At 43.9% G+C, this 22276-nt stretch overlaps 1 protein-coding gene across 1 annotated transcript; it reads right to left on the bottom strand.

Annotated features, from left to right (window-relative positions):
• Positions 1-1028: 1028 nt before the first annotated feature.
• On the bottom strand, positions 1029-21688 carry TRIB2 (tribbles pseudokinase 2). Its single transcript, XM_033055718.1, has 4 exons — positions 21621-21688; positions 20371-20789; positions 16082-16374; positions 1029-3414 (listed from the first exon to the last, which is right to left on the bottom strand). The coding sequence occupies exons 2-4, from the start codon at positions 20638-20640 to the stop codon at positions 2946-2948; spliced, it is 1032 nt and encodes a 343-aa protein (XP_032911609.1). The 5' UTR covers positions 20641-20789; positions 21621-21688; the 3' UTR covers positions 1029-2945.
• Positions 21689-22276: the final 588 nt, after the last annotated feature.

Genomic DNA, 22276 nt, shown 5'->3' with positions numbered 1-22276 from the left:
TACAATCTGCTTTTTTTCCATAAAGCACATTTATTGTGGGAGTTTGATTTGAAAGAATTTCAAATAATTTAAACTTTGGCTGCAGGCATACAGATCATTTAAAAACTGATCTTCAAGTGTTTCTACATGTTAATAATGTTTCTGGTTAGTGCTATAATCAAGTTTTAATTCTCAATCTACCAACTGAAACACATGCCAAGAATTACCTAGAAAGAAATCATGTAGTTCAAAGTCAGCCAGGCTGACAGTAAACCCTGTACTAGCAGTTTTAGTGCAATAATCTTTGTTTTGCAATAGGGAGTTTTGAGGCTGAGGGGGTTTCTTTAGGGGTGACTGTCAATCACCTCTATCTTTTTGAAATTACAGAGGTGCTGAAAACAGCCTGCATTGTGGTTCAAATCAAAGCCCAGTTGAAACTGTCTTTTCTTAATAGACCAGAACTCACATGCCCTGCTTCACATTCTCAAAGCATCTTATTACCCTACATGCTCTTATATATGTCAGGGTCATATGTCACTACCTGCATCTGTTAATTATTAAGGTGAATGACAGGAACAGAATCTGGCCTTATGAAATGAAAGACATTAAATTAGGAGGTGCTAATTCATATCCATCCTTTCTGGAATTGAGGTGCAAATGCAAGATGCACATTGCCCTGGGATTTTGCAAAGTGCAAATACCAGCTCACTCCATTTTGTATCTCTCTTCATCAGCCAAAGAGCTTCCACCACCACAGTTCTCACCACATTTCAGTACCCTTCCTGAAAAAGGTAAAGGGGCTTGGTAGGACACAGGGACAAGCCAAAAGAAAAGAAAATAAAAGCTAGTTTTATTCATAGCAAATGGTAAAATTTTTTATGAGAAGGCTTACAGTGTTACCTTGTAAATAAATACAAGTACTATGTTTTCTCAGTTCATGGGACTAAGCAAGAGTTTGTCAGCAACACAGAAAATACCAGCTGAATGATCCTAACAGAGCAAACTCCAGCATCTCAGACATTCAGTAAGAACACTGTTCACCACTGAAGTTTAGTTAAATATGCACAATTTTATTTATTGAAGAGATTAGGACAAAAACATTAAACCAAATACATGACAAAGCACCAGAGGCAGTAAAACCCCACCATGCACATCACCAATCTTTCCTCCTATAAGGTACTTATAAAATAAAAAAAAAGTCCTTCTTGACACAGCACCATCTTCAGAGTGTAAAAACATTACTCCTTTATAATCTTAGTTACCAAAATAGAACCAAGGCAGGTCAGCTGCAGCTAGCTTTGTCTCTTGATAAAGAACTGTGAAACATCCTCTTGAGAGTGGGACCATAACTTTCCTGCAAGGCAGGCAAATAGCATCCATACGTCAAATGCCAAGTAGCTGTACGCACATGCCACATACTATAATTAAGCACAAATTCAAGTAACATTTACATACTACAGAGTCCACATGTACCTACCCAAAAAACATGACCACTTCACAAAACGTATACAGGCAGTAATATCAGAACAACTGAGGTACTGGAAACACAAATATTTATGCCAAGAGATTTCAATATCATACAGCAATATAAAAGCAGTAATAAAAACATTTGCCAGTCTAAATCAAATAAAGCTATCTAGAAGAAGAAAAAAAAAACAAAAAAAAAAAAACCAAACAAAAAAAAAGCTAAATAAAAAGTTATTTAGGGACAGAAATACCTGAACAGAAAAGAAGTGTGTTAACTACAGCATGTAACATGTCATCCCAAGTCAACCCGTAATTGAAGTACTGGCTTAATACATCACTACTGTGACATTTTCTTCAATAAATAGAATAAGTCTTGACAATACAAAAGGTGCATATTACTGTGTATGTTTCAAGAGGAATATCTGTAATATAAATGTTCAGCTTATTAATACCCTCTTATTTCTTAGTCTGGACATAAACAAAAATGAAAATCAAACAATTCTTTTTCCCAAGTTTAAAGGAATTCAAAGAAAAAACCCACAATACTCTTCCTCAATAATAAAGAGCCCTCTATTTACACATGGGCTAGTCAGTAAAGAAGAGATTGGTTCTCAGATGAAGACACCATTAAGGGCTTTCTGCCCTCTCTAGTCATACACGTGCAGCATGGCAGATATGGAAGCCAGTATCTCATATCTTAAAAAAAAAATTATACAGTTTTCTTCTTGTCTTTTTTTTTCTCCCCTACTATAGCAGTAATGCATCTGAAAGTTCCGAGTTATAATAGCTTCCTGCAACAAACCATTTGACACAAAACAGAACAGCCTGTTAAATGACAGTTACTTCCCCTTAAGGGAACAAAGCATTAAAATGTCATTTCCTGACAAGAATATTAAGTAGTTTATTTAGAAGAAATGACTTGAAAATAGCTATCAAGAGACATGAACTGAAATTTTGCTTTTTTTTAGCACCCACTTTTCATGTCCGTCTTTGTGCACCTAATTTTTTTTTATTAATCCCATTAATTATTAGACATCTGATTAAAAAAGTAAGCCAATTGTATTTTCCCTGAATAATGGCTGAAGTTAAATATCTAACAGTGCGATGCCAAGATGTGAGCTGAGGCAAAAAAGTTTCTATTTGTTGTGAGTTACCACTGTTTTTAATGGAACAGAAACAGGAGTGATACAGCTGCACCAGAATTGGCATGTGCAGTCTCCTTGGCTCCAAAAAGGTGAGAAGCTACAATTGCTCCATGCTGCCTTTTCTCCTCCAAATCAATCTAACCTGATAGCAAGCTCCCCCCGCCCCCCCAATCTGTCCCCATGCTACATTTGTTATATTAGCTCCTTGTGGAGGTTCCTTCTCAATCCGAGGACCTCTGAGTGTCTTTTGCTACCAAGCTAGGCTGATGCAGGATGTGACTGAACGCGGTCAGGAAGGGCTCCTTCATGTGTCCATCTCCAGGTCGTGTACCTTCTGAACACCAGTCTTTGTGCTCAGTTAAAGAATGGGTCCAAGTCTTCTTCCATGTTGACATCAGGCACCAGCTGATCTGATACTTCCTTAGCACCATATCCTGAATTCGATACATTAAAATCTGTAGAAAACCATGGATGGTCCAGAATTTCCTGTGAAGTCAGCCTTTCTGATGGCTCTCGACGCAGTATGCTACGTATGAGGCATTTTGCCTTAGGGGATAGAGTTTCTGGAATGTTAAACTGCCCACGACGGATCTTGCTGAAGAGGGAACTAGGCTCAATGTCATGGAAAGGATAGCGTCCAACTAGCATGGTATAAAGCATGACACCTAGACTCCATACGTCCGCTGCTTTGCCAGAGTAGCTGCCATTTGTGTTCAAGATCTCTGGACTCACATAGGCTGGGCATCCATGCTTATCAGAAAGAGAGTCATCATTTCCTCTTAAAATATAAGCATCTTCTAGGCTTTCCAATTTCACTCTAGTCCTGCACAGGGAAAAAAAAAAAAATACTATCAAGATAAGCAAACGTCAAACAAATTCTGGTTATTGCAATTACTAATAGTCATACTCTACAAAATTTGACAACTGTAGAAGTGCACAGTTTAAAATCCCACTCACATCAGTTGTTACAGACAAATTGACATTGTCCCTTCCATACTGGTTAGAGATATTAGACACTTATAGGGAATACTGCCACACATATATGTACAAGATTTCAAATAGTCATGTCCAGTAAACTCATTAATAACTTTATCTCTTAGAAAAGAAACTGCCATATTCATGCTTTTGGTTTATTTTACATAGACATGATTTCCAAAAGGGGACATGAACCTGAAGACCTTTTCTGAGCTGGATGCACTCTAACCTACCCATGTAGGATTCATGCCCAAATACAAACCCAGTCCTAACTACACAAGGTTATTTTGACACCTTCATGTTGGCAAAGCCACTCTGTGCACCTCGAATTCCACAAGGTTTAACAGTAATAAAATGGTCATTCTGACCTTAAAAGTTCCCTCTGACCAACCAACATGTTCCTTTACCCCAGCAATTTTAACAGAAATTAACAAAGAGCACTTTTAACAGATTTCAGACTTCCCAAAAAGACTTTTGGGCAAAGGGAGATCAGGTGAGCTGAAGGGCAAGATTAACGGCAAGCTTATCTACCCAGCTGAGCCAGAGGAGCTCCTCACACTGGAATGAACAGAGAAGCTGGCAAAGGACTTGCAGAGATGACAGGGATGCCTTATCTAGATTGCAAACTCCTGCTGCCTGCAAAGCACTGTGAACTTGTCATTGTGCTGCAGTAATTATCTCTGTAAGCGAATTTTCTTCCCTTATGGATATCACACAGGAGCAGAAAAAATGATGCAGAACTGCTTGTCACAGCACCGTATGAACCTTTTTTTCATTTCTCACTGCTAGGCTTTGTATCTATATTTAAAATTTGTCCCTGTTGGAGGCATCCAAGGATTACCAAGTACCCTTTAGACTATTTCCCAGCAAAAGATGGCTTTGAGAACAGAGTCACTAAAAGGTAACAGGGCTTGTCCAGTGCCTTGGGATGGCAAAATGACATAGCATTAGTGAAGATTTTCCTTTTAATAATTTGGGGTCATAACTCAACTTTGGGTATTACTGCCCTCATCCCTACAGGTCTGTTATGATCACTCTCAGCCCTGTGTCATGGTCCTGCTCCCGTACCACAGACATCCACAGCCAGGGAATGGACTTCAGCCCAGAAGGCAGAACTTGCGTCTCTTGACTAAAGCACGTAATTTAACAGGCATTAAAATAGACAAGGAGAGCCTTGTTTCTTAAATGTTTACTGAAGACAACACTGATTGAGCTTGAGCTGCGAAAGACATCTGGGCCAGCTTTGGCTTAGACTTAGTTCCAGGGCAGCTCAGCCCTATCGTTTTTGAACCAACAGAAGAGCATTTTACTCCATCGAGTACTCCAGAGGCAACTGTGCCATAAACTTTCATGACACTTGGACCTTTTCAACAGCTAAATACGTTTACTAGCAGAGGTGAAAGCCCCTCTGGCAACACGCCCCAAATGAGGAAGTCATAAATACAGAATTCCGAATACCTGGCTCCCAAGCACCGTGTGTCAGGGCAGCTCCTTCTCTCCTGAAACAGGCCAGTGTTTGCTCCTCCAGCTCGGTGCTGATGGGCTTTGCTCAACACACCTGCTTCCTCACTAATTACCCCTGCCATCCTAACAGTACCTCTGGCCATGGACAACCCCTTCATTAGCACTCAAACAATACTTTACAGCAGCAAAGCACCACACAGGAAGCGGGCTGTAGGAAAAACTTAACTACAATTACCAAGACCACAGAAACTTCCCTCTGTACACAAAGCAGAGGGTCCACAACAGGAGAGTGACTTGAGGAGAGTCCTTTCACAGCACTCAGCTTTGACACATTCCCACACCTGCACAGCGTAGGAAGAGAAGCAAGGAGAAACGCCCAGAGGAAGAAAACATGCCAAAGAGGGCAGAGAACAGAGAAGAGGAAATGAAAGGGAAGGCAGGGACATGAGTTGTGGTTCCATTTGCATTGCCCACCTCAGTTTTTCCATAGAAAAGCATGTGTAGCAATAAAACAGTGGGGCCAGATACTCAAACATGCATTAAGTCACTGAACTGCCAGACAGGAAAGCATCGACTCACTCCTGCTAACAGAAGCAGAACACACACAGGGAGTGGGGCAGAGCAGGCTATTTATAAACAGCTTCCAGGAGGGAATTCACCCCCACACACAGCCGCCTGCCATCCCAGTGTCAACAACACAGGGAAATGTTGTTTACTTTCCTATCCTATTTTACATTTCTGGGAGTTGCCAAAGACTTTAGAAAAACAGTTCAATAAGAAGCTTTTATATTACATAAAATTACTGGAATCCCCTAATCTCTCATTTCCTACAACGGACACAGTACAAAAACACAGAGAACAGACTGCAAGGTGTGTCAAAAATTCGCTTTTTTTTCCAAGAGAAGAAATAATTTCTTGATAAGAGAACAGAAGCAGCACACAAAAGCCATATCCCCATCTTGCTTTTCCTCGCAAGGTGCTGCAGCCATCACACGTAACAGCGGGTTTTGTTTAAGCAAGCAAATGGAACAACAGCTGGCCCTTATCTGCCTGCTCCTCTGTAAGCCGTGGGCAAATGAAAACACTCAACCCAGGTTTTTCATCCTGCTGAGCTCACAGGCTTTGAGGAAACAAAAGGTCCCAAATTAAACAAAAACAGAACCTTCAGTCCTCTTCCTCCTGGTCAGCCCCAAACCCTCTGCCAGAATCTCCCGTGTGTGCAAGGTGCGAGTGGTGAAATGGCTCCTGTGCAGCAGGCAGTGCTCCCGCAGCACCAGGCACACGTTTCCCTGGCAGACTGCAGGGCCTGCACCCCCTGAGCTCACACTGCCACCTGAACAGCCTCAGGGGGGCTTTCTCCTCTCCCCATTACACCAGGCACAGCCTGCGTGTTCCCAGTTTCGATTGTAAAGGGGGTCTTTGCAGCAGGTGACAGCCCAGGTTCCATCCGTACAGCAGGCAGAGCACAGGACTGAAGGGCGGTCTGACTGGACTCACTGGAGGTGGAAAGAGCTCACAGGGTGGTTCTGGCAGCACCCCCAGCAGCACTGGGCTGGGCAGACCCACTGCAGCCTGTGTGCAGTGACAGGGGATTCCACCCTGCTCAGCCCCACAGACTCTCTGTGCAGTGGGTACTGCGCAGGTGTGCACAGCAACTCTCACTCCCCTTTCTACAGTCACTTCACGTCCTTCCAGGCAATCAGAAGGAAAAGCCTGGCTCAGAAGCTGCTATTTGCTATTTCCCAGTGCACAGGACCCCATCTCTGCGAGAAACAGCTTCCAGCTCTGCTGGTCTTCCTTCACCACTCTGCATTTCAAGCATTGGCTAAAAAGTGCTCTGTTTTCTGTAATTCAGTGAGGTTTTTGGGTTTGGGGTTTTTTTTTGGGAGGGGACAGCAGAGGCAGGGAGTATGGAGGGGAATGGGAAAAATGGGAGTCAAAGTCTAAGTACGAGAAACGCAGAGACATGCTGAATGAGAAGCAATCTCTCTCTCCCACACACCTCTCTCAGAAAGCACTGAAATCAAATACTCAGGAAAAGAAATAAAAGCTAACAACAACAAACAGACCCTGCAAACTACAGGTCGACTCTGAGAACCTCCACAGAAAAGGGTGAGATGTGCATCCAACTGCAGATTAACTGGACAACCCAAAATTTAACATTTGTTAAGGCAAAGGACTGAAAAAACTAAACATGAAGGTGTGAAATCACAATCAACTTTGAAGTGCTTCCCATCACAGAGAAGAAAAAGGACAAACAAATATAGTTCTCTAAAAACCCCTCATTCTCTAAATAATTAACTCACCGAATCAGTCACCTAAAGGATTCCCACAAGAGAAATAAGTTTTCCAAAAGCACCAGCATTTGAGCTTGACAAACAGTTTCAACAAAATTAATCCCCAAAGTTTAAATGTAAGCATGTAAGCTACTGCCACAGCCAGATGAGAATCACTTTGCACACACTGTAGGGCAGCAAAGACTTTTGCCAACGCTTACGTAATTACAATACATAATTTTGAGTTTTAATGCAGACCCCGAATAAGCACTTGGAAAAAGTGCATTATGCATCTATCAGATCATTGATAAAACACTGCATTAGTTTAATGCATTAAAAAAAAATACAACCCTGAATCATGGCTATTTAAAAAGGGGAAGCTATTCTGCCCATGAATGCTTTCCCATTACTGGTGAATGAAACCACAGAAGTGCAATCAGAGGGCAGCAGCAGCACTCGGACGGGAAATGCGTCTTTGTCCCCATAGAAACCGTCAGGGAAACCCATGAAAAACAATACCACTCTGAGTTTCTTATCAATATGCCATTCATTACTTGACTGCATTCAGACTTTGCTCTTCAGTAATGTAACAAAACAAAATCAATTAAATGTCTTCCAGAAGATTCTCCAATGCAGCCTTCTGAGTTAGCACTCACCTCTGCCTTTGTTGCACATCCCACACTTTTTTCCAACAGATTCACATTATTCTTCCCTGCAGAGCTTTGGGACTACCAGCAAATTGCTATCTTGCTTTCTGACACTGAAACCAAGCTGTAAGAATCCAATATTCACACTTGCTCTCCAAAAGCAAACACTTTCTATAAAAAAATCAGTGAAATTATTCAGAGGGCTCTAAACTCATAAGGCAGGAGGAAAAAAAATCTTCAACATTTAAAGCAGAGATAACAACTGATAGAAGAAAATATCTTCACTGCAATAAGCAGTCAGTAGTAAAGGAGCTGAATCAATGAAAGCAGTTGCCTCTAGTCTGTCCCCAAAGCCATCTGTATGAGAAATAATACCTGAACAACAGCTTTTTGGGAACACTAACTGCAAACCAGACCTACATTTTTTGTACAGCAACACTCCCCATACGACAGCCAAATCAGCTGCTATGGACACTCCAGATACACCATCCAATTGTTACTTAGGCTGTGCCAAATTAGAAGATCCAGATTTACAGATTCTATGCAGCAGATTCTGGAGATCAGGAAACAAACATCACTGCCATCTGAATTGCCATTTTTAAAATACAATTGTAGGTAAATAAAAAATGGCAATTTCTAAAGGTGCTTCTCAATATTGCTCCAACAGTAAGAACTAAAAGCACCCAAGCAATGTTATCCCACATTTCAATATTGCTTTGACTGAGGCAAGAAAAGCCTTTCTCTAGGTAAAGGCACTCAAGCCATTGACTGCCCAGTGGACCAGGGACTGCTCCTAGGTGGCCAATAATTTACAGGTCATTTAATTGAGGTCAGTTGCTCACGCCCGATCATAAAGATGAGAAGAGCATGCACACAATTAGTCAAGGAGGCAAAAAAAAAATAAAAGGGAAGTTCTACATCGGAAGCAGTTATCTTTTGCTAATCGATTATTTTTTTTTAACTAAGGGAATCTCTCCTAAATAATGCAGAAGTGGGCTGCCATCAGGGAGCCAGTGAGACAGGGAAGGCAGTAGCGAAACCCTGGGCAGATGATTTGCAGCTTCGGTGCAAAGATTCATTCTGAACTCACAACTACCCAATCTCCTTGGGGGCAGAGAGGCACACAAGAGCAAGGGGAAATGTTATGCCATCAATTTAAATCCTGCTCCTTTCACCAACAGAGCCCTTTCCAGTCTGAAACATCACAGAGCATGGGTGTTCACCACACAACATCCTACACAACTTCAGGGAAGGAAAAAGCAAACTCTGCGAGAAGGCTGTTAGACGGTCTCTTGCATAATGAAACAGGCTCAAGGATACGTTTCAAAAGACAACTGGGACTTGCAGGCAGCACAGGTTTACAGGATGAACCTTGCTCCTAAGGGAAGATTCCTTCACTGCTACTTCCGCACAATAAGGAAGCCTCTAAAAATCACATCTCCCCCACCCTTCCTCTTCAGGGATGCTAACAGCTCAGCCAGCCCTGCCTGCAACCTCCTGACATGCAGTACCCAGCAACTCAAAGCTTTTGACTTGTTTTAAGTTGATCTGGGATTTTCTTTTCTACAGAATTCCACTTAAAAATGCTCTGACTCACTTCCAGGAAGGGCTGGTGCCCCAAAGACCTCAGCTTTACAACACTCAAATAGAACCGCTAGGAACAGCCTGTCCTGTATGCCATATACTGCATTTCTTCCATGTCCTTATTGCCTAAGGACACAACATGTTCCCCAGAGAGTTGGTAGGCAGTGATGCATGTATTGGGGTGCAGGCTGTGAAATCCAATGCACACCCTTCCACAGAGGAGCTCAGTTACAATACCCTGAGCAATCCATTTTTTTGATAAGAATCTGGCCCAGGGCAGCTACCTCATCACCTCACCTTTATCTTGTTAGATCACATTGAAGATCAGAGTTTTAAAAGGCTGTGTTGTCAACTGTGTGTTGATGTGCTCCCCATCTTTTCTAGGTCTTTTGATACAATGCATGATGAAGCTCCACAGGGAAAGAAGACCACAATTTTAGTTTTTAAACATGTTGTGAAAACAGCCTTGCACTTTCTGAACCTCTGATGGGTGTTCAATATCTCTAAGGCAGAGCCATGCCACTGTTTCACAACCTTACTGAAAACCTTCTGCTTAGATGTCTGCAATGCTGTCTCCAAGCAATACACATCTACCAAAAAAGCAGGTGCTCAAGACCAAATATGCCCCAGGTTGGCTCCTGTTTACCATCTCCACTTTTTTCTCCCTCCCAAGCCTGAAGTAATCTCCCAGTGTGATAATAAGAACAATTAGAAGAGAAGGCAGCAGAAGAATTTCCCTCTGACAATCCACTGCAGTTGGGGCTAATTGGGCTACTGCCTCCCTTTCTCACCCCCAGCACAGACATCCACAGACACCCTCAGTTTCCATTCATAATTCAACAAGGGACCACTTTGCAGCAAGGATGGAGGTTTTCAAGTCTTTGAAAGGACCAGCTGCTGAACTGAATTTGAGATGTCCTAAGACACATCTACTCCCAGGACTACAAAGCACTTTTCCTCAGAGAGAGCAATCCCACGATGGGCATCTCAGGAGAGGCATCACCCATGACTGGCACGACAGCCAGCACATACCACAGCATCCTGCCTGAACAGGGAGAGTGAAGAGGACAAGGCTATGAACCACAGACAGGCCAGGGGTAAAACCTCCAGCACTGGGCACAACAGCAAAGGTTCTTGACACTCATGGTCTCACTGAAAGGCCTTGAGCTGACTCAAGGCTCATTTGAGCTCCCATCATCATCCCAGAGCCAGACAGCAGCCAAATCTTCCCTGGCTTTTGCATTAATTCATAACCTTTGGCACAACAATTAACCTGTATGATTATCAATGCCCTCAGGGGGAGATTTATGCACTTCACAGGGCGGGTGTGGTGTTCACCACCTGCAACAGCCTCCCTCTTACCTTCCACTGGGAAGGACACCAAACACAAAACAAACTCAGTGCTGGTCCCAGGAACACGGTGACAGAGCAGAGGCTTAGTAACCAAACCACATAAAGGCAAAGGGGGCACAAATCCTTCTGTGAGAAACGTTGTGCAACTACTTCATCTCCTACCCTAACTCTCACAGCAGATTTGCTGTCCATTGAGAAATTCGCCTTCCTCCCATATACTAAGAATAATAATTTCTGGTTTGAAATCCGATCTGCAATTCTCCACTATTGAACAACTTGTGCTCTTTGGTCCTGTAGCCCCGTTCAGGGTACTGCAAAGTGCTTAAATGATGAAACAGATGAAGACTGTTGTTATTTCTAAATCTTTGGATATTTTAAGAGCACTCCCATTTTGTTTGATTTTCTTCCACTTCAGGACTCTCTTTCTAGGACTTAGGGAAAGCATTAACTTGTGTGGAAGTTCTCTATAGAATTGTAAGGGTAACAGCAAATTCTAACACATCGATAAAAATGCTGATGACCACATTATAATCTGAGAAATGCTGAGGAGAAAAACTTACTAACTAAGAAAATTAAAGGTCTACGTGAAAGAAGGTTGGTATATGTATTTGTATTTTTTTGTGGGACCAGGTTTGTATCATAAGGATTGCAAACAATCAGGTCATGTTAAAGCATTATCCGCTCAAAGCTGAGAAATTATAGAAGAAAAAAATATTTAAAGAGCACCAAGTAAATATTCTACAACAGGCTTTCTAAATTAGTGTATTGTACTGGCTGCATTCCCCTGGCATAGAGCAAAAAGTGTCAAATCCTGTTTATTTTTATTGAATCCCACCTGCCTCATGTTTACTCAAAGAATAGAGGAAAATTATAATATCTAAATACCAAAATTATTTTAATTTTCCTTTCAACAAGTATGATGAATGTACAAGGTCTTTAAGCTTCAAATATTACGACAGCTAATATTTTAATATAATTAAAGGCTTAAAAACGCACTAAAGAAATTAATAATTCCCTGACAGCAGAAATGTTCTTGTATTAAGGAAACCATTGAAACAACCAACACAGAAATGCTTCATTTAATTCTGAGATCTTTCAGATGGCTCTTTCTCAAAGCATCTGCTATGTATCAGACTGATGAACTGCTTTACTAGCTATATACTGTGTATAGCACTATTTTTAGCACAACCCAAAAAAACCTGCCTGTTCTGCTACATTATGGGACACCAGCTAGGAGAAGGGCAGGGTTGTTCTGCCCAAGGGCCTTCTGTGAGGACAGGCTGTACGTGGAAAATGGAAACACCACGCCATGAACACAGAAAAAATACTAAAAAGCAGGAGCTTCACAACATCAACACCAACCTGGTCTCATACACAGGACAAAATACATTTAACAACACGGATGGAAGCAGAAAACATACAAGAACACGTTTTTTCCTATGTCATCCACTGTTTTGGATTCATGTTTCATTCTGAAGTGTAAGGACACAGGTTTTGAAGTGTTTAAGTGTCTTAGAGGTACTTTAGAAAGTCTGTTGAGACTCAGCATGGCAAGACAGCGTTGTTTTCCATATTTTCAGTGTCCTGGAAGCCTCTGCACTCATTTAATAGATGTGCTGCTGCTTGCTAACCCAGCCTTACAAAACATTTCCAGCCATGCTGTAATGTCTTAGAACTTCTGCTTCACCAAAATCAGCCGCAGGTTTATGGAGTTTAACTCTGAAATTTCAACACTACAGGACTGCCTATTTCACCTATAGTTTACAAAGGGATCCACAGACACAGCTCCCCCTAAAAACCACAACTGTGCTACCTTTTAAACAAAACAAAAAACCCATGTAGCAACAGTACACTTAATTTTTATGGAATGCAATTTACCCTACCTTCAAACTTCCTACAGTTCAGGATTTAAAGAAACTATTATAAATTGCCTTGAAACACAAATTGTTTCTGTTTGTTTCCACAGTGGAATTCTGAGTTTCATTTTAAGTGCGGAGGTACTTGCACAGATGCAGTAGTGTAAGACATGATCAGAGCCTCTCATGGATTTAGCACATTGAGGGAACACCTCTAGTACGATTAGGACCCCTAAAAAATGTTCAGTGCTACTAGCCTACAACAATACTTTATTGCATCTTCTTCCCTCCCAGTTCATTAGAAACATCCCAAGGCACTGTGATTTGCAACACTCAAATAGCACACATTTTTAGTGGGGACATCAAGTTGAAGCAAAGAGCACTTGTGGTGCTGCTAGATCTTTGCAAATTCCAGCTGTAATTTAGATAATGGGAATGAGGTAGAAAAGTTTCAACACTATGAACCCACTTGCAAAACTTCAGCAGCTCTGTTTTTCTATTAAACTACCAGGATCTCATTAGGATCAATAAAAGAAGATGCACTAAGAAATGTTTTAATTGATTTTCTTTTTTAAACAAATGAAAATATTTCCATATAACCTTCACATTCCCTCTGGCTCCTCCAGTCTGGCACCTCTCAGCTAACAGCAGACAAGCATCTTACTAAAAAAAAAAAAAAAAAAAAATAAAAGCAACAAGTTTTCCATTCATGTGTTGCCTGCATGCTGGATTTCCCATCTTTTCTTCTACCAAAATAAAAGCCACAAGAGTCTTCAAGAAGAGGAAGTTCCAAAGCAGTAGCTACTTAAAATGAACTGAAAAAAAACCAGCCTTGAAGAAATAGGAAAAGAACTACCAAGAAAGAGCTCCACTGAAGAGCCAGTGACGTACAGCAGCAGAGGTCACACGCGTTTCTCAAACATCATTTTTATCTCTTCCCTCCCTCTCTGGTTCATTATGAGCAGGGGAGAGCAAGGGCTGGTGCAGCAGGCACCTGGCAGGCAGGGCTGCTCTCGGCAGCTCCTCAAGGACTGCCCAGCACACAGACACCCTCCACAGCTGCCCAGAGGGCTGCAAGCAACACACCAGCACCTCTGTCAACTCAGGAGGACCAGGAAGATTCTGCATTTCTAAATTTAGCAGCAGATTGAAAGTGATGACTGATTACAGTATGATGATCAGAGGATGTGAAAAAAGGCAGTCACTGCTGTTCTATTTCTATCTCACATTATTTCATCTCTGTTTATTTAGCAGGGAAAGGATTACAATACCTTCCTACTTACAAACCAACATTACATCCAGAAGAAAACCGCATTATGATTATCTTAAAAATAACCAACAAGTCCTATTTGACCTTTAAAGTGAATTATTGTATAATTAGAAGACAATGCTCAAAACTGAGTAACAGTGTCATTTCGCAGACAACAGCTAAGTCAAAAACATTTATAAAAGCCACCACTGCTATTACAGTACACACCACTTTTCTTGGGTGGCTGAAGGATTTGGCCCTGTGCCTCCTATGCTGCATTCAGTTCCTGGTAAGCAGCAGGGTAGGAGTTCAGCAGCATTCAGCACAGGCCTTCGTCTGCTCCCACTGCACTGCTCTGAGCTCATGCTGCCTTCCCTTGGAGCAGCTCTTACAAGTTCTGCTCTTCGTGCAAAACCACACATGTTTACATATATCCCCAGGAAAAAAAACAACACTTTAACATCAGGACGTTATCAGCTACAACGGAGAACAATCCCTCTCTCAACTATTTTGCACAAGTTTCCTTCTTATCTGCATCAGAGGTTCTACAATGGTGCTTAATTATTAAACTGGGAGTAAAAGTTGTGAAGTGCAGTTTATATCTACCTGCTCGGCATTACTCTGTGGATGGACATTAAGCTTGTTTAATTTTAGGTTTTTTTATTTGAAAAAGATGAGGAGGCAATCAGGTCTTGGGGCTGCATAGAAAAATGCTTTGCTGACAACAATCTGAACTGAATTAAGAAGTGAAAATATATATTATTTTTCAGTCTGTAAAGAGATTAAAGGAGAGGCCTATTGCAAAACTCAGCTTGCAATAAAATTTAAGTAGAGAATATTTAAACAGGATAGATGGTCACCTTTATGATGTCATTTTTATTTTAAGAGCAGGAACTTTTCTTTCCTGAATGAATTTTGTATTAGTTTTTTCTAATTTTCAGATCACAAACTTCCTGTGCCTGTGGAGAACTTACAGAATTTGGTTGTTGCTTGTAATTCCCCCAAACAGAATTGATATGCACTGGTTATTTTTAACAAAGCTCTCCAAACATCCATTTCACTCTCCAGCAGTTTGAACAAGCTTTCAGACAATTTTTAGCATTTAATTAAAAGGGCAAAACATCTCCCCATCCTCTACTAAGAAAGGAAGAAGCACAAAGGGAGGCTCTGCTCCCCTTTAGATGTTTGGGATTTTTTTTTTTAATGGTTATCTTCCAATTTAAACACTCTGTGAAAGCCTGACATTATTCTTACAGTATTTATTGCTCTGATACCTTATGAGGAAGTTGTAAATAAATTAATTGTTCAAGACAAAGAAGACTGGTGAACATAAGGAAAGAGAGAGGACATTTCCACAGGTGCAACAGTACAGCTATTGCTGCACATCTGAAAGAGCCCTTCAATATACCCAGAGCACCCAGTGCTATTTCTTTCCCTTTCTTTCCATACTCCTTCACCAAATCATTTACACAGCAGGGTGTATAGGGAGGAGATATTATTAAAAAAACCCAAGCAGTAGTTCCCCAAGTACTACAACAGCTGATACTACCCACAGTGCAAGGTAGTTTTAGTCTTAGTACAACTAGTGACCACGTAATACTCTTACAAACAGCCTCCAGATCCTCCCAGCATGGAAAACAAGATGTGCTCAGAACAGTCCTACATAAAACACTTCATTGTTCTTCCTCTTTACACCTCCTCACTGAAACAAGCCATTTCAGTCCCCAGTCCTCTTTAACACACTGGATTCTCTTTTGACACCAGCAACCTTTATGACAGTGCACCTCTTACACCAGACACCCTTTTAGAGTTTTCCTGCAGGAGATGCCTCCCCATTAGGAATGAGTAAACTCCTCCAGGTGGAGTTGCAGAGGCCAAGCACCAAAGCAAACAGAGCTCCATACCCAATTTACTCCAAAACCTAAGCCAGAAGGTAAAATGGCACATCCATCCCAGGATCACACTGCAGAGGAAAATAAAGTGTACTACAAACAAATGGTATAGAGGCAACAAAGAGTACAATGTCCTGGAACTCCACCTGTCTGACCTCAGGCACCCCCAGCTGTAAAGTGAGGGAGACTCTTACCTTTCTTCATCCTTGAAAATAAACTTTCGCAGCTTGAGATCTCGCAGTACCAGTCCACCATCGTGGCAGTGTGCAACAGCTGAAGCTATTTGATAGAAGAGTTTGGCTGCCTCCTCTTCTTTAAGTTTCTTGCAGGTACGAACAAACGAATGCATGTCCCCATAGCTCCTTTCAAAGAACACATACGCTTTTGTCTCCCCAAGAATTATTTCAGTAATTTGGTTGATATTTTTATGTGCAGGCAGACAAAAACATGGTGCTAATAACTCCTGGTAGCAGCCAATATCAAACACCTGCAGGAACAATGACAGTAAAGCCAGGGTTAGTGACATGAAGGACAGTGAAGTCATGGTACATCTGATTCTGCTAACAAAACCATCTCTAAGTACAATTTATGTTGCTGCTGAACGCTGCACCAATGTAAACAGGATGTCACAAACTCACGGCACTGAGGACAAGACAAAGCAGACTGTACAACCCCACACAGAAGACACACGTAACATTGACAGGAAAGGCTAATCTTCAAAACTGGTAGCAAGCATAGTTACATTAGCTAACACCTGATCAAATCCAGAATGCAATCTAAATTAAGCTGTGAAGAGCAGGGATGTATAAGGGCAGTACTCAGAAGGAAGCATGTTTCTTTTCTCTTTTCCATCCAAATAAACTCGTAAAAAATACAGCCAGTAGCTTTGCATTGAGAGAAGCTGTCACATTAAATCCACCCTGATACACATGCTTGCCTCTTTTGATTTTATTAACCCATTAAAGCCTTAAGGATTTTCAGGCTTAAAGTATCATCTATTGCTATTCCTATTTACTTCCTGCCTTTCTTTCATCTCTGAAAAACAGCAAAGTCACTTTCACTTTCCAAGTCTCAGTTCCACAATGGCTGTTTATAAGATCAGAAGGACAACCCGGGAAATAGCTCTGCCTGTTGGAGCACAGACAAACACCCTTCAAAAGGCAAAGACAAAACCACCCTGAACTCTCTGCATTTCAATCAAGTGCTCCATTAAAAGCAAAGTGTCCCTTTACTACTAAGTATGTTATCACTGATCTTATGAATGAGCTGTAAGAACTAAAAAAGCTGCTGGGAAACCCAAATATAAAAAGTTACTATAATCTAGTGATGACGAATGAATCAGTATTTGAGTCAATTGAGAAAAGACCACATTACAAGAAAATGAAAGACTTCATTGAGAATAACAGAAGTCAGTGTGCTAAGAGAGACTGTGAGCAAAGTATTGATAGGAGTGATTTTTCTTTTTTAATTATACCTGCTGCAGAGCACTGCAAAGCAAGTATTAGCATTTCCACCAGCATAAAAAATTCGATTAATATGTAACTTACTCATAAGTGTTTTGTTACTTCGGTAAAAAGAATTTAAGGTAGCCATGTGTCCTTTAAACAAAATACAAAAATGAAGAACTGGTCTATTTCTCTAACCACTGTTTTAAACTGCAATTGGTTTTTTCCTTTCTGTATTCTACCATTTATGTTCCAGTAGTGGGTATTTGCACCTTCTCTGAGAAGCAAATACCTCCCTGTTTTCCCTACAGCTTTAAAAACCTTTAAAAATTGAATGAGAAAGATACATTTTAATCAAAATTTACCTGAGGCTTCAAAACCTGCATCATTTAATGCTTCAGAGCACAATCCTAATAAACTCCTTCCACAGAAGAGGACCCAAATCCCAAGAAATGGGGACAACCCCTCCTCAAGGACCTCCTTTTCCCCTCACCCTGTACCTGCACTGCCTTACCCCGGCACAGGGAGAAACAACCTTAAAGGCAGACTGCCAAACAGACCCAGCACATTTTACGGGGGGAGGATTAGCACCGAGGCATTCTGGTGACATGGTGCACCAGGAAAGCAGAACCAGGGCGAAGAGGGGGTGTTGCTGAAATCCCTGGTGTGCAATTCATTCCAGAGGAGAATTCATTGACATTTGGATCTCAAAATTCGTAACTACTACATTATAAATGAATGGCTCTTCTACAAAGAAGCTGCTGTAAAATAAAATTTAAGCAGGAATATTCATGTAGCTCAAACCCTCATGTGAAAAAATGTCTTTCCAGAATTCTCTCCTAAACCAGATTATCATAATGTAAATTAGTTACATTTTGTGGTTCTCAGACTATGTTAAATAAGTAGTTCTGGATATGTACCATTACTGTGTTTGAAAGAGGGTAGATAGGAAGCACTATCATTACTGCTACGGTGTCAGATACCTTCTATAAAGGGCTCCTTTGTATCCCAGCTTTTAAGATCCTTGGCCTCAATTCAGCAAATGTCCAATAAGCTGCAGTTTGATTTAGGACTCGCTGGGAATTGGAAGTGAGAAGTTACCATTGTTTGGATGCCACAGAGCCTTGAAGCAAATAACGGCATCTGTAGAGTCAGTGGGTGCAGCCAAATGAATCTTGAGAATCATCAGTATGTGTCTGCTATCCAACCCAAGGTTTCTGCAAGAAATCTCTAAGAGGATCTTCAGTGAGATACCAGAGAGCACCTCTCTTTGCCGGAAGGCTACTTGACAAATAGTTGTCATGATACTGCAGGCATTTTAAAGCACACATTAAATTAAGCCGAGTTCAGGACTGGCAACTGCATACTCAGAAACTAGCAAGCCAGGCTAAGATCGTATTTTTGGAGCACAGCTAGTAGTGCCTCGCACATATGGAAAAACTGATACTATTCAAATGTCAGGATCAGCTCAAAAACATACAGCTTAAATGGAAGGGGAAAAAAATAACAGCCCAGGCTTTGTGAGCTGCAGTTATACTGTTCATACTGTTATCAAAACAGTGCCTTAATCCTGCAAACCAAACAGGAAACAAAGAAGCACATAGCCCCCGCTTCACCACTTGCTATGCAAGTTCACCTAGAATTTCATGCAGAGCAGCAGTTTGGTGAGATCTGTTTATTTCATGAAAAGATGCCAACGTCCTAGAGCGCAGCACTGTACTACCGCATCGAGCTGGGCTTTCGTTCTCGAAATTCTCGTGTTCTGTTTCAGCTCACTAACAAAGCATCCAGTTCAGCATGCAATATGAGTTCTTTGCAAAGCCATGGGCCTTTTTTCCCCTAAATAATCACATGAAGTCTGAGGCTGCCTTAACGTCAGGTTTTATAACTCAATCAGTAAGCATATTTAAATTGCCCTCTGAACTCCAATCTCCACAAATAGCAAGGAGGAGCAATTATTTTCACTTCTCTGCTACAGCCTAGTCCATAACTTTTTATGAATCAAGTAAGAGAAAGTATGAAACAGTCAGCAACACTATTATTAATCCCTGGAATACTAGTAAGCTACAATACATCTATTTTTCCATCTAGAAATCTGCCAAATGGCATTAATGCCGTGTTTTGGGAATAATACAAACACTACAGCATGTGCTGCAAGGTTGCAATTTGCTACGTAGTTATAAAAACTACTACTGGGTACTGCTTCAGTTTGCTGGACAGAAGTCCGTCTCACTACAGACAATAAGAATCACAGTTTGGGAACAAAGGATAATATTCCCTCAGCTCAAAAAGGGAAAACATCCCTCCACAGATGTGCACGCATGTGGATTTCTTTTTCCCACAGCTCACCTTTTAATAGTATGAACAAACTGAGAGGAGGCAGAGAAAAGCCGGCAGGCTACAAAGAGTGGGATAGCTATTTTGTCTGCACTTCTAAAAACCGTAGGTGTGCAGGTTTTATTCTTGCTCAGTTGGGCAATGGGGGAGGATGCTGTTTGCAAACAACCTCCACCGTGAGGGAGCTCTAGCTAATTAATTAGATGTGGTTCTTTTTTTTTTTAAAAATCATCTTTAAGACAAAGCTGATGGCGATCTGCCCCCACCCCCCGCTTCTTCATCCTCTTCCGTACCCCAACGCACAGAACCGGGGGCAGTAAAAATCGAGGAAGTCAGCAGGTCCCAGCACCTTAAAATTAGCTGGGGATTCCCTACTCCATTTTGAAAAGTGAGTGTGGGGAAGATGAGGCTTTCTCCTGGTCTGAACTCACGTTAAAACCTACTTCAGGAACGGCTCTTTCCAGAACAATATCCCCCTGCCAATAGAAGGCAGACCTGGCTCCGGGCCACCGCTATAACGTGGCCATTGTCTGGAGAGAGGGAAAAGTTACAGGATTCGCCTATAATCCTGTCTCCCTGCCTTTTGTTTCTCACTGTTCAATAACCGAGGTGCACGGCCGTGCTCGCCCTCCTGCAAGACACGGAAACCCGGGAGCGACAGGGGAGAGCCCGGGCAGGGGGAGAACAAGGAGAGGCATTACCTTGCAAACCAGCTCCTCGCCGCTGTGCAGATGTACGGCTCGGAAAACGTGGTCTCCCTCGAGAGGCTCCAACAATAAGTATTTCCCGATGCAAGAAACGCAATGCGACAAGTTCGGGGTCTCCGGCGGGCTCGGCGAGCCTAGATTCGGGCTAAAACTCTGGCTTGGCTCGATGGACCGTATGGACGAGAGCTCTTCAAAATCCTGGGTTTTATTCCGCGGTCTCCCATATCGTGCTATCGTGATAGGGGTTGACCTTTGTATGTTCATGAGTATGGAGAAGACCAGCCGAGACGCTGCACCGGAGCCCTGGCGTGGAGCGCGGTCCCTCGCCCGTCCAGCTGCGGCTGCCTTTGTGTGGCGGGGGGGGCGGGAGCGGGAGCGCGGCGGCGGCGGGCGACCAGCCTCAGCGCCGCGTCCTGGGCACAGGGAGAGAGCGCTCAGCCCGCGGCCCTTTGTTCCCGCCGCCGGCCGGGCGCGCAGCGGCGCGGAGCAGCGCGGCGGCGGGGCAGCGGCGCCCGGGGCCGCGGAGCCGAGGGGCGGCCGGCGGCGCGGCCGGGGCTGGGCGGCCGCCGCTCCCGCGGGGCGCGCAGCGCGGGCGGCAACAAAAGGTCGGTAACGCGGTGTGCGCAGCGGGACCGTCCTTCCGCTCCCCTACGGCCCGGCAGCGCCGCGCTGCCGCCGCTCGGCTGTAGATGGCGCGGGAGCCTCGCCGCTAGCGCCCGGGGCGCTCCGAGAATGCCCCGCGAAACAGCGAGGGAGCATTTAACTTGGGCCGACAAAGGAGCGGGACCGCGGCGGGAGGCTCGGGGGAGCCGCACCGGCACCGCGGGAGCGCGGGGCAGCGCGCACCGCTCCGCGCCGGCGGAAACGAATGGGATGTCGCTGTCGCGACAGAACAAAAAGTGCAAGCAGAGAATAGAGAGCGCTCCCACGCTACCCCTGCACAGCGGATTGTGAGCGGGGGCTCGCTGCCTTCGCCGCGCTTAATGGAGTTCACGCACAAAGAAAAGAAAAACCGGCGCGGCGAGAGGGGCCGAGTTCTTACTGCAGGGGCTGGGAGGGCGATAAGCGAAAGGCCGTAAGGGGCAACCAATTGGAATCGCTTTAAAAAATAAATGCGGGGAGCAAATTTTGTTTCATGATTATTTTTTTTTCTCTTGGGGATAGGACACGGGGAGCAGAGGGCCAGCCGCGCCGCTCCCCTCCACCGCGGCACGGTCTCCCCCCGGCTATCAGTGACTACTTACGTGGCGGGGACGCTGGCTGCCTCCGTGCTCGCTGCCGGCCGCCGCACGCCCGCACGGTGCCCAGCGCGCAGCCCGACTGCCCCGCCGCCGCCGCCCGCCCCGGCCCGGCCCGGCCCGGCCCCGCCGCGCCCCGCCCCGGCCGCCCCGCCCCGGCCCGCCCCGCCGCTCCCCCCGCGCGGCCGCGCTCGGGGTAAACAAGGTGAGGTGTCCTTCCGCAGCCCTGCCGAGCCCAGCCCGGCGCTCGGGGGCGGCCCGCCGGCTCGGGGTGCCGGGGGTGTGCCGGTGCGTGCCCGTGTGTGCCCGTGTGTGCCCGTGTGTGCCCGTGTGTGCCCGTGTGTGCCGGTGCGTCCAGCAGTGTGAGCAGCGCTGTGCAGCCGTGGGATGCTGACCGCGGCTCCCCCGCTGGCAGAGCTCCGGCAGGTCCAGCCGCCCCGGGGATTGCCCTTGCGGCTGGGGGCGAGGTGTTGGTATTAATTTTAATATCAAATAAAACAATAACAGTAATAATGGCAGTGGCTTAAGCGCCCCTGAAAGCGGAGCCCGCCCCGCTGCCGGGGTGATGCGGTACCGCGTGTCTGGCCGGTTTTTTCTCAATGAAGCGATCGGGATTTTTCCGGGCAGCGAGGTTCTTAGGGGAGCACAGGCGGCTGGACCCT

Source organism: Catharus ustulatus, chromosome 3 (genome assembly GCF_009819885.2).
Source record: "Catharus ustulatus isolate bCatUst1 chromosome 3, bCatUst1.pri.v2, whole genome shotgun sequence".
In the NCBI taxonomy this organism is placed as follows: Eukaryota; Metazoa; Chordata; class Aves; order Passeriformes; family Turdidae; genus Catharus; species Catharus ustulatus.
The sequence above is the reverse complement of the archived record's forward strand: the minus strand, read 5'-3'. Positions and strand labels throughout refer to the sequence as shown.

Coding starts and splice junctions, on each gene's coding strand:
- TRIB2 (XM_033055718.1), bottom strand. CDS start 20,640: ATGAACATACAAAGGTCAACCCCTATCACGATAGCACGATATGGGAGA. Junction 16,375..20,370: donor GCGAGGAGCTGGTTTGCAAG/GTAATGCCTCTC, acceptor TTGTTCCTGCAG/GTGTTTGATATTGGCTGCTA. Junction 3,415..16,081: donor ATTTTCAAGGATGAAGAAAG/GTAAGAGTCTCC, acceptor TTCCCTGTGCAG/GACTAGAGTGAAATTGGAAA.